This window comes from Columba livia, chromosome 1 (genome assembly GCF_036013475.1).
Source record: "Columba livia isolate bColLiv1 breed racing homer chromosome 1, bColLiv1.pat.W.v2, whole genome shotgun sequence".
Lineage (NCBI taxonomy): Eukaryota > Metazoa > Chordata > Aves > Columbiformes > Columbidae > Columba > Columba livia.
In genome coordinates, this window is record NC_088602.1 from 26219330 (window position 1) to 26232781 (window position 13452).

At 34.4% G+C, this 13452-nt stretch overlaps 1 protein-coding gene across 13 annotated transcripts in view; it reads left to right on the forward strand.

Moving 5' to 3' along the window:
- The window catches only part of NBEA (neurobeachin), a 490360-nt gene that overhangs the window by 97994 nt on the left and 378914 nt on the right, over positions 1 to 13452 (forward strand). For all 13 annotated transcript variants that reach the window (XM_065051668.1, XM_065051676.1, XM_065051716.1 and 10 more), the window contains exon 6: positions 5293 to 5419. In XM_065051668.1, the coding sequence (XP_064907740.1) occupies positions 5293 to 5419 (127 nt within the window). The remainder of the gene's footprint in view (positions 1 to 5292; positions 5420 to 13452) is intronic.

The following is a 13452-nucleotide window of genomic DNA, read 5'->3' on the forward strand; positions in this document are numbered from 1 at the left end:
CAGTCTTGTAAAAAGTTCACTTCAGAAATTAATCCTGTATCTGCTCAAGTATAGTTCTTTTAGCTGAAAGAAAAAGGCATTAAGAAAATAAGGATTCCTCTCTTGTGTCAGGACATCCTGTTATTTTATTCAGCATTTCTTTGTTTTTTATGTATTTGCTCTTTAATATGCTTACCTTTCCTAACATTCTTAAAAACTGTTTATCAGCTATGCAGGACTGAACATCAGCAAGATCTATCAAGTTTTATCAGTTCAGGAATACAGGTGTAGCACAAGGAAGGAAGTAACCAAAAATAATGTTTTTCACTTTGTAGTCATTCCAGGTAGTCTAAAGAGCAGAAATTTTTAGTAATAAGCTGAGGAGATGATTAGATCTGGTCTCAGAAAGGTACTTGTAGTATTGACATAGAAAAATCTTACTGTGCATTTACTCAGAAAATAAAAATAATTCTTGTTTTTATATGGAACAAATATCTAATTTAAAAAATAGATCTATTATGAAGGAAAAATTAATTCATTTTCTCTAAATTACCATCTGGGTTAATGCTTTTCCATGTGTCCATTTTCTGCTGAATTCTATAGTTATTTTACCATGGAGATTTTTTTCAAGCTGTTGGCTGTAGATATGTTTATTAGTATGATCTGTATTTTATTTATTTTTTAGTCTTTCAAGGAGAATAACAAATGCAATTATAGGATTTAAAATGTGTACAGGAATTTAGCATGGTTATTTGTTTCTCAACCAGAATTTGTATCAGAATTGGCAACGTTAGCTGGTGTGTTTCATTTGGGAATTTGTTACGGCCTCAGAGCAGGAAAAACATACTCCAGAGCTGCACAGCCCGCAATGTGTGCTGCTTTACTTAGGGTTCGTAGTGTAGAAAGACCTTTAGCTTGCGTGATGAATACCGTTCCCTCTGATTCCAATATAACACAGAAGCAGCAATAGCTTTAAATTAGAATAACTTCAGATGTTTGATTTTTTATACATATTTTTTCCCATTACGTAGTTCTGACTTTTATTATGAACTCACGTTGAGTTCTAAGATTTTTAAGCATGCTTTTTGGCATATTTTTTGCACTGAAGCAGTTTAAAATCCTCTGTGTTTTAAGCTTTCCTGAATACTTATGGCTACTTTGTGTGTGTCAGAGGGAATTTAATTCTGGTTCCATTTTTACCATTTAGACCTTTTCTCCAAAAAAGTAGCCTGTATTAACTAAGCTGCAAAGAAACTATATAGCTTAGAATAATTATCAAATACACGCAGACATGCCTTGAACAGTTTTTCTCTTGGTTAGAGTGTTTGTTTTCAAACATGTAAATGAATAAACCCCACAAAGCTGCCCTTTGAGTTATCACTGAAAGCACAAGATGCAATGAAAGCGATAAACTTTCTCATTGAGATGCTTTCTTTCCAATTATGAATTGGGCTCTGTAAAGGAGTTTGAGGGTGAACTAAGGCTGTTTTGTCATAAATGTTGCTTTTCGTCCTTAAAACATCCAAGTGCTTCCACAACCGTTTAATTGAAGAATGGCTAAAACTTCTGAAAGAGTTATTTTTACTGATGCAGGGACAAGAAAAACTCTCCAAACCCACAAAGCAAGCCATCTAGATTTTTCAGTCCTTCTCTAAAGCTAATAATAATAGAGATAATGAAGAACAGTTGCAAAAGCACATAATGGAATTCTGAAGTTAGTAGAAGATAAACTTTTTTCTTCCTTCAGGCAAGAATCTTCTCAACCTCAGTACTATGATCATATGCTAAGTTGCTCCTAAAATCCTCAGCTAGGGAAACTGGAATCACTCAATAGATTCACCAGTGGATGAAAGAACGATTACCTGCTATTTAAGTGTAATAACATCCAGTAGCTGTTTGGAGAAACTGGCTGAAATGAAACATAACTATAAGGATTTTATGAATGATGTGTAGTAAAATTATATACCAGCTGCTATGGGATGTAGTTAAAGGCTCATAAAACCATATGGGTGTTGACAATATTGCTCTTGTCATCTGTGTGCTTTTCATCTTTGGATGTGGCAAGTTCTGCATGTGTAGGTAATTGGTAAGGTAGTATCCTAGAGACCAGTCCTAGCCTACTTTACCTTTCACAAGAAATAAAATGTGAAGATTGACTTAATCTGTATTTTATAATGTTGAGGTAAACAGAGAACATATTTGAGTTCTTAGTTTCTCAAATACTGTTGTATTGGAATGCTAATTCATTAGGAAAAAAAGTAAAATTTTGGCTAAGCTTCATGTTTAGAAAATCATTTATTCTGTTCCAAGATGAAGAGTCCTGCTAACAAATGAGATAGTTTTTCATTATTTCAGTGCTTTCTTATCTTCGTATGCTGAACTACAGGAAGTTCCACATGTAAGGACAATTCAGTGTTTCAAATATCAGAAACAGTCCAGTTTGACCATGATGTTGACAAAATCAGCCTCTTAACTGGGGGTGTTAGGAAAGGTAAAAATTTTAAAAGTGTAGACATTTCTTCAAAAGCCATTCTTAGAGTGTTCTCAGTGTATAACAAAATGCTTACTTGCTTCTGTTCAAAGTAGCAGGACGCATTCTACACAAATTGAACAATGTTTTATCAGGTAAAAAAAATGATGGTATTTACAATGACTGGCTGTTGGTAATTTTAAAAAGCCAACATTTGATTTGACGTCTCAAATTATACTACACCATATGTCAGAATGTAGTGAATCTGTGTGTTTTTTTCCGATATTCTTCAGAATAGGATTCTGTTAGCCAAGTCTGTTTTAACTTGCAGAGATGTTTTATGTTTCTGAGAAACAAATACGGCATTGTGAGAGATGCAGGGAAAAAAAAAAAAAAAGTTATTTGAATGGCAAAAAGCTCCAAGGAGGTAAATCAAAGTCTCATACTCGTCCATGGCACATTCAGTTGTTATATTTTAAAACTGTTATATTTAAAAAACTTTATTTTAGGGGTTTTAACCTTTATGTTATTGTACAAAATTCAGTACTATAGTCATGCAGGTTATTTGTGTATATGGATATATACATACACAAGAAATATTCTCCCCTGAGACTGTTCACTGTTCCTTTTGTTGTGGGGAATAGCTGCTGGTGGGGTCATTGTGGAAGCCAGACCATTGAAATTATTCATGCTAAAAATAGTCTTTAAAAGATGTAGGGGAATGGCAGTTTTGTAAATTGTCTTCAGTGTTGAGGTCAGCAGTGATGGACAGTATGTGATTTTTCTCTTTATTCTTAGATTATATCTTAAGTTTATTTAGAGAGGACTTTTTAGATTTATTAAAAAGAAGGACCTTTTTTTTTATTTTCTTTTTTCAAGGAGGTTTGTATGTAAGCTTGTACAAAGGGCTGTGGCAGGGAATAATGTTCATTTCCAACACAGCAGCTTGAAGGGAGAAAGAATTTCTATGACATATAGAGATTGATGGGAGAATGAGGAAACCACAGCCTGAATTTGTGAAAATAAAGATTCTGCAGCATTTTAACAAGCTGCTAATGGGAAGGAGCAAAGCAAAGGCTTTCCTCAGGGCCAACAAAACCATGAGGCACAGTATGCTGCAACTCATAAGATGACTGAAATCAAGACTGGAAGTAAAGACCTCTGTGCAAGGACCCATTAGGGTGAAGAAGAGTCATCTATAGATGTTATTACTCCAATTAGCCTGATCACTGTTTTTTCACATTTAATAGAAGTATTCTAATTAGTTATAGCTGAAGTGTCTTTCTAGAATTTTAATATCTCTTTTTCATCTCCTTTAAAAATACCCTCATGGGAGAAGAACATCTAAGATCTGGACTCCTCAGGGTCTAGTCACATCACTGATCTTTTAAAGTGTTTATTTTTTTTCAGAAGGTCACAGTTTATGAGCTATATTTTTGACAGAGAGGAAAGAGGAAAATTTGATTCTCTCCCTCATTAAAGTACACATACAAATGTAACTCTAAGTGTCTGAAGATGGAACTATGTCTACAACTATGCAATTTTTCTGTGTTCTGAAATCAATAATGCATTTATATAGCAGCGTAGACAAGAGATATAGAATTTCAGCAGCTGTCAAGATGAAATCCGAACATAGTATTTGCATAGGTCTTTCACCTCTTAATGTTACTATGCAAAACTTAGTAAAAGTGTTTCATGAAAATGTTACAACGATGAAACCATGTAAAACATCATTACTGTAATCATATGAAATTATTTTATAACTTGCCTATGTTAAGAAAATGAGAAAGTGTTAATTAGTGGGCTACAGGAGGATATACAAATTTTAAAAATTAGTACTGTCTTTTTTTCTCATACTTAGCTTCATTTCGGAACTTATGGATGAAGTTCACGATTTAGACCTTGTATTTCAGCCACTGGTTATTTTTATAACCTGTTTGATAATGAGTTTTAAAAAAAAAAAAGACTAAAAGCTTTGCAAAGTGTGCTCCATATTAATAATAGCAGACTTTACTGTACTTTGCTTTTCAGAAGGGAATAAGTGACATAACTGTATGCTTGGACTTAGCTTTTTAAAAATGCTCTGTATAGTGTCATTAATGAATTTCCACCAGCTGCCTTGCAAAATGTTTTTTCAGAAGTCCAGAATTTGTCTTTACAATGCTTTTGATTTCAAAGATATGTAGAGAAATGTATGCATTTTCTGATTATCTGTCTTTACGATATTTGTCACAAGAAAGCTGGAAAGACTTACTAAACTTACTTTGTTAAAATTGTAGTCCTTTATCAATTTGACAAATGAAAATAAATCCACAACTCAGATGATTAAAACTCCTTAGGTCGTTAGCGGCCTACAAAAACGTAGGTCTTGAAAAATAAATCATTCTTGTGCATAGTAATTACCCTGAATGCAAATTTGTGTGTCATACCGGCCACATTGTTCTCCAAACCCCACAACATTGCAAGGCATCTCTTTTTAATTTATTTTTTTTGTGTGATGGAATTTTCTTTACAACTTAAATAAGATGTGTTATTTTAAATGATGAATTATGAAACGGGGGGAAAAATCTGATAGATACAACATATACCATCTTGTATTTTTAAAGAAATAACTAAAAAAAAAGTACTGATTCTTAGAATAGAGCCTGGAATCAGGTAAGTGATGAAGGTTAGTAACTCCCCCCAAAAAAGTGGTCGGGAGGGAGGATATAAAGGAAATTAAGTCTACTGTTACAGGTTCTAGTTTCTTTTCTTTCTCATGGCAATTCAAAATAGTGTTTGGACCTTTTTATGGTACAATAATTCCCCTTTTTGTAATTTCATTAATAATTTTTTCTTTTCAGTTTCCGCACTAGCAAAGGTGTTGGGTATTCTGCTCATTTTGTTGGCAACTGCTTAATAGTTACATCGTTGAAGTCAAAAGGCAAAGGTTTCCAGCACTGTGTGAAGTATGACTTTCAGCCACGCAAGGTAAGCGAAGTGGTATTTACGGTAAAGAATAACATTGAAAAAGTGACACTGCTTCTGGAAAAAGGGCTAAAATCCCTTTAGTGCCATAGTATTACTAATAATCTAAATTTTGTATTTATAAGTCGTTTTTCTGATGGTTATGTGAAGTTTTACATAACAGACCAGAATCTATTCAATAAAAATGTGATAATAATTTATGAAGTAAGACTTCTATGAAGTTGATTTATTTTAAAAAATACTACTTAATTAGCTTCTGATAGAGAACAATTTTGATTATTTGTAAAATGGTTGTATTTTGTTTTAAAAAGGTTGCCATTCTATTTCTGAATATTCTGTATGTGGTAACTTCGGTACCATTGGCTGGAACAATTTTGCAGGCGATGCTAGTTTTCTTATCTGTTACTGGGAGATATAAGACTCCGAACTTCCTTTTTATGTCAGTGTTGTTTTGGGATTTATCATTTTTAATAGTGAATCTTGATTATTTCTCTGGATCATACTGGTATTCGTTTCTACTGTATGCCTAGTAGTCCTAGGAGAACAATGATTCTGCTGGCTTTAATATTTCAGTTTGTTGACTGAAGCATTGACTTTTCTGTGCAGCGAGCATTATGTGTTTGTCATTGATAACAGCCTTGTATATATTTTGCTGTGAAGCTCATTTCTTTTTTTATGGCCTTAGAATTTGTATATTGAATTTCAGTGCTCATTTTCTTTGAGAAACCAGTGTCTTAGGGAGGGAATGCCATTGTTCACTCATCAGCTTTATGTTCTCCTACTTTCTTTTCATGGATTTGTGAGTCAAAATCACTGATTCTAATTCTGTCATGTAGCTTCAAGGTAATTTGTGGGGTTTTTTTTAAATATAGTAATGCCTTTTTTGTAGCATATTACTTAGGGTCATATAAAACCTCATAACACACACCTGCTGAGTGTATTGAAATGAATAAATTCTGGATTGCAAATTTTATTTAATTTTATAGCAAGAGAATGATGACAGTTCAGTTTTCATTTGAAGTAGCATATGTGATGCTAGTGATAAACATTCAACCAAGGAACAAATGGAATTGTTAACTTTTGGGTTATTTTATTGATAACAAACTTTTGGGACTTTATTGTCGATTAAGAAGCAGTCTTTTATATTTCAGCAAGATATTATTTTGATTTTTTTTTTTGTTATGAATTACTAGTTTCCTTCATGCCATCCCGGGAAAATTTTAGCTCTTGCTATTCTGCTTAAAATATTTAATTCTGAAATATTAGTACATGTATATCTCATTGTTACCTTTTAGCCCTGAGTGGCGGCTAAAACGATAAACAGCCACTCTCTCTTGCATTTCCTTCTCTGGGAGGAAGGAAGGGAATAGGGGAAAAGACTCGTGGGTTGAAATAGAAACAGATTTAATAGAACATTAGTAAAAGAAGAGTGATAGGGAACAATACTTAGCTGCTGGAATCTGCACTCCTATCAATGAAAGCCAGAGGGCAGACACTGTGAGCGCAGCGAGTCCAGTAAAAACACAGAGATTGGAACAGGCTTCAGGAGCACAAATAGGAGCAGGAACAGGAGCAGGAGCAGGAGCCCTCCTGGACAGTGGCCATTGAGGAAAGATGGCCGCACCCAGCAACTTCTTGTTAATAAATGGTGTATGGTGTTCATGGCATGGAATACTCCTCATGGCTGGCTTGGGTCAGCTGTCCTGGATCTGCTCCTCCCCAGTGCTGTCTTGCACCTGCAGCTGGGTAGGTGTGAAGTCCTTCATCCCCTTGGCAACAGCCAAGATGTCAATGAATTCTCACATTCTTTTCAGACCAAATTCCAAACACTGGAAAGCTACATGAAGAAAAAATTGTGTCCCAGGGTCAAATTTTCTAACTGAATGAAGAAAATTAACTTGATTTCAATCAAATCAGCATGGTCATTATATGAATAACAGTTTCAAATCATAATCTCCTGAAGTATGTCCAATAATAACTTCCACACCAGTTTTATACTTCTCAAAGATCGTGATTCATAAACTTTGGGTTGTATGTCAGATTTAGAAAGTATTTGGATTAAATCTTATAGAATATATTTGCAAGTAGTTTCATTATATATTTTTTCCATTAATAACTTGTGTATACATGTATGTGCGAAGGTACATAATATATACTGGATGAAAGTAAACCTGTCAAATACAATTTCTGCCTCTAGCAAGTCAAAACATAACCTATTTAACTTGTAGATTGAATTTGTTCGTGTTATTTAGGTATTTCACTGGTTACACTGTGCCTGCATTGAATGTGTAGATATGTATTCAAAAAATGTGTACCCATTTGCAAGACATCTTACTGTCAAAATTCTAACTTGAGAAGTGTGATTTTTGTCATCAAATACACTATTTTCTAGCTGTTTGCTTACAGACATATACATTTCAGCAATAGCTTTTGCCAGAAACATCATTAAACTTCTGAAGAATGTTTTTTTCAAATTTTTCTTGAATCACAGTAAAATTATGTATTCAAGACATCTGGTCAAAAGCTTTGTGTTGGCAAATCAGAAAGATACTATGTTTATGTGGAGATCTTCCCACTGCTAACTATGTCATATGACACCATAGGCAGAATAATGTGTAATCTTACTTCAAAACTTCAAGACATGTTAAATGGTTACTTCAGTTCTTAATGAGTGTATTTTAACAACATTACAAAAGCAAGTATTTATAAAAATATATGCAGAAGTTTGGTCATCATAGAATCATTTAGGTTAGAAAAGACCTTTAAGATTGAGTCTAACCATTAACCTAACACCGCCAAGTCCAGCAGTAAACCATGTCACTAAGCACCACATCTGCACATCTTTTAAATACCTCCAGGGGTGGTGATTCAACCACTTCCCCAAGTAGAAAATGTAGGTGTAATATAATTGACCTCTCAACAGAGCTAAACTAGCTTTGGTAGTGTCGCATTTAATATGTCTACACTGCTTTTTGTGTATTAGCAACCCCCAGTAATTTTCACTCACTTGAGTTACAGCCTCAGCATCAATCCTTGTATAAGTGTGAACAGGAAAGGACTGTAGTGAAGAGCAAAGAGCTTTTTTTTTTTTGGTTTGGGGCGGGAGGGGGACAGTGTGTCTGATGCTGAAAACCTTTACTAACTGTAGTATAGACTGAAGAAAGTTTGACATTTTGGAAATACTTAGTATGTGATGCCTCATCTCTCTGATTGCACTGTGCTATCGAGCAGGAATATGACTTACGCAGCAGTGGGTGATTAAGCTTGAAAGATTTCAGCAGTATAAAAAATCAACAGGCTGTTATCTCAAGTGTCTTTGAATCCTACCTAAGGAAGCTCTTGCTATAACAGAGAAGCATGGGCCTGGTGTATTTTTGAGAAAATGATATAGGGAAGGAGGCTACAGGAAGAACTTAAAATTGTATTACTAACTTTGAAAATAAAAAAAAAAAAAAGGGGGGGGGGAACTTTTCAACTGAAAGTTGAAGAAAAATTTTATGTGAGATTGTACAACTTGTTTTGGTTCATTGTGTAGTAGTAAAGTCCTGAAAAGTAAAGTCCATGTCCTCAGATACAGATTAGGAAAGAAATCAACAAAATGCATGTAAAACATCAGCAGAGAACATTCACACAAAGGAGACATAGGTAATAGGAAATTGAGACATGCTTGCCTCTACATATCTAAGAAAATAAAAATGAAACTGGAATGTCTATTTTATATGAGGTTATTAACATAATAGAAGTATCAGAAGCTTTGTTGGCTTGACCATCAGTGCACGCTTATTTTGAATTGTATAGTACTTACAGTTATGAGTGACAGGTCTTTCCAATAGAGGAGCGATGCCATGTATTAAAGACTTAAACTCATCAGATAAATGAGTTCATTGTAACAACAAATAACAGAGTTTCTGTGCACTGAAAATCCGTAACTAAGTAGAAAAGTGATACTATTCAGATTAAATGGTTAGCCACATGATAAGGATGGTTTACAGCATTTGTGATGAACTAGGGAAGATCAAAAAACATACTAATATCAAGCGGCTTACATTATTTTGCTGTAAACTGGGTGGCATCTTACTGGGACGAGAGTTCGAACTTTTAAATACCAGACACATTTGGATTTTTTTCCGTTTGAAACTTTTAGAAAACTCAGATGTCAACTTTTGCTTGACTTCGATTTGAAAGATGCAGAATATGCTTGAATATGCAGGAATGGCAAAAAAATTGCCTTCAGTTGTTAAAAGATGGAGATATTTGATAGTGCAAGAGAATTTCCCTAAATTCAAAGATACAGAAGACTAAGAGCAAATATACCATTAGTCAAAAAATCCAATAGAAAGTTTAAAAGCTCCTCACAACATACCTGACCACAGATAAATAGCAAAGTAGAGACCAGTGTAAGTACAATGAAGTTGGTCAGAAAGTGGGAGTTGTATCAAAATGAAGAATACTTAGGACAGTATAAGTTGTACCAATATGTAAAATGACAAGACAATTCAATTTTTTTGCCAGTCCATAGGGGCAGTTAGATGACTAAGGCTTAATAGGACACTATATTTGTCAAGGTCTCCTAACAAAAAAGCTAAATGAATTAATTGCATCATTGTTTACTACACGATGAGTCAATGGGCATGAGTCAGAGGAAGTGTCTCAAATTGAAATGTCAGTAGAAGAGGTATAGAAATCAATACAAGAGAAAGTTTCTAGTTGCCAGGACTGTACAGCACACACCCCCAAGTTTCAAGGAAATTTGAATATGAAATTTGATGGTATATAATATATAATTGTGGTATATAATCTATTTTGTCAATCAAATGGGTGATGGAAAATAGTACAAATTTTAGGAAAAGGCTTTGCTGATATTTGGAACTACTTACTATAATGCCTAATTTCTTAACCATCAAAATGGAGTAGAAGCTAGAAAAACAGAAAGGAGGGATTAAAAAACGTATGGATAAACATATTGGGGACAAAGCAATGCAATATTGCACTGGAAGTCTTGTCCCCTGCTTCTGTTGAATTATTTGAAGGATTTTTACTGTGTATAAGAACAGGTTTGTGAGCCAGTTGATCCATGCTACGGGTATTTCCGAAGAACTTGAAGCATTATACTCCTCTGAAAGCTTTAAAGAAATGCTATCACACAGTAAGAGAATTTATATTCATTAAAACACAGGGATGGAAGGATATTCATTGAACAAGCAGGAATCTCAGAAGGACCCTTATTCTCTTGGTGATGAGAATGCATTATGGACTTCAGTGGAGTTTGTCATCCTCTATTTTAGGAACTAGCTTTGAAAACCTGTTACTCATTTTATCTGTATTGATACTAGTGACAAACCGGACACAAAGAGTAGACTGTTTTTTAACACTTGAATACTTCCCTGACTAAAAAGAAATTACAAGTTATAATGTAAATTTAGTTAATTTAAGTGCAAGAGGCAAAATAGCATTTTTTTTACTAGATTATTTATGATGACAAACTGAGATAGACTCTGTGTGCATTCATGTGCTTCTTCATGTGTATTTGAGTAAACAAAAACTCAGTGTTTTTTGCAGAGCGTGTCTTGTGGGTCAAAGTAACAGACACAGGTAGTGCTCTGACATAGCAGCAATGCTGAGGATAAGAACCAGTTGCATGGAAGGAAGGAAACTTGGACTAAAACAAACTGCATGTGTATGAATGGTGGTTAATGCGGGGAAAAAAAATATTATAAGAAGCAGATTATATAATTTTCCTAAAGTTTGAGGTGGATATCAAAGCTCTCCCAAGATAACATTGCTCATTTGAGTTCCTTACAGGCTCCTTGAACAGTATAAAAGTAATTAACCAAATGATTGAGTCATCTGTCAGGCTTAAGCTACTCACAAGGACAGTCTCACAAACTGGTATGTTGTCAGAAATACTCTTAAGCACTGTAAAAGAAAAAACACAGATATAAGATAAAAGTATAAAACTTGGAGCTTATGTTTGTGAGCTGATTTCTACCACAAAATTATCAGAACTGAAAATATGAGAAATAATTATAAAAGGTACAACTTTGAATAGTGGTTGTGCAAAGGATGCCTGCTCTTGGGATGAAAGTATTTAAAATCATCACTTAGTGGTGATTATTGGTAAATTAACGTTTGAAAGAAAGAGGACAAAGGAATTTTTCTTTTAAAATATTTATGTTACGTGATGTGGGAAGCTTTGGAAAAGAAGTGTTGATGAAAGCAGAGTTCTAGTCATGTGGTTTGCACTTAGTTTCTGATTAGCATAATCACCAGTTAAGCTTCCAGATTTTGAGTTATGAAAATTTGTTGAATTTGTGATGGGTGTTACTTTCAGAAATAGAATCTGCCTACAAAATTGGTAACATTTGCTTATTGAGTTGTGGGTTTGTTTTTTTGGTGGGATGGGAGTGGGAGTGACCTACAACAAATACTTGTTCATTGTTGCTTGGACATCAACAAAAAAACTAGACTGGTCACATGTGACTTCAGAAGCCAAAGCTGTAGCTTTATGTCCTTAATCTAGTATTACCCAATAGATGTGTTTACTTGGATATACAAGTGAGATACTTTTATGTACTGGATTTTTCCCCCTTCTGTTACTTATGGGTTTTAAGAGAGGGGAAAATGAAAAAAAAAAAATAAAGTAATTGTAAAGACCTGGAAACAGACATGGAAAAATGTGTGTATTCTAATATACCTAGATACTATAGATATGTAACAGAATACAGTTCAGTTTGAGGGCTACTGCAACAATTATTATCAAAATATATTTTGCTGCATGCTTTTTTTTTTTTTTTGTAATTCTGTGCTCTATCTGATTTTGAAATTGACATGTGAAAACTTTTTGCTTTTATTTTCTCTATATCAGAGGGTCAGATTTCTTTATTAGTAGGCTCTGTATCTACTTATGCCAGCTCAGGGAGGGAGTCACTAAGTGACTTATTAAAATAATGCCTCAAGGGATGCAGAAATTCTCTGCTTTGAAAAAAGGAGGCTTAGCTGAACATAAAAGTCAAAAGATAATAATTGAAGCAGATACCAAGAAAAGGAAGACAAGTACATTGTAAATTACTATTCCAAATTATTAAAATATGAAGTGGTGTTTTCAGGGAAGATGAGCTGAATTTTTCACAGAATCAGTATGGATTAAGATAGGAAAGGGACATGTTGAGACAGTCTAGTCTCACCCCCTCTTCAAAGAAGGGACCTGTATTTCAGGTTGCTCTGAGTGTGTCCCATTGGCTCTTGAATATTTCCAAGCAAGGAGACTCCACAGTTTCTCTGAGCAACCTGTGCTAGTGTTTCACTGTCCCTACTGCTTGCTACCACCCTTCTTACATATGTTTAAATGGAATTTCCTGTATTTCAGTTTGTGCCCACTGCCTCTTGTCCTCTCACTGGATACTAGTAAGAAGCCTCTGGCTCCATCTTCTTTATCCCCTGCCCATACACATGGATGAGATCCCCCTGGGCCTTCTCTAGGCTAAACAGACCCCTATCTCAGCTTCTCAACATGTATCAGAGGCTTCAATCACTTAATCGGCTTTTTGGCCATTTCTGGACTTTCTCCAGTATGTCCATTTTCATCTGGTTTGCACACATTTTTATTAATCCAGACACCCCTTATGGTTAAGTATTTGTCGATTTGCAAATCTTAAAGATTAAATTTCCATTCCTAGTCTTGGATGAGTTGAAAGGTTCAGTTTTAAGGGAAACTTAAGGGTTTCTTCTTGAATGTACTTACAATGGATATAATTATTCCTATTGAACAGATTATTTGAAAGGCCACCATAGTTGTCCTTGAAAACATTTTACTGTGAGGCTTTCTCTGATTGTGTAATGCATTTTTAATGATAAGACAGTGGTCCAAAAATTGGTGGAATAGTAATGAATAGAAAAATAAATATATATGAAGCAATTGGGATGAAATCTTAAGCTAGGCTGTAAAATTTGCTGTTGTGAATCTTTTACTTAATAATTTCACACAGACAGCAATGAGAAAAATATGAGATATGAATTTGTTAAGGTAAGTGCACGCA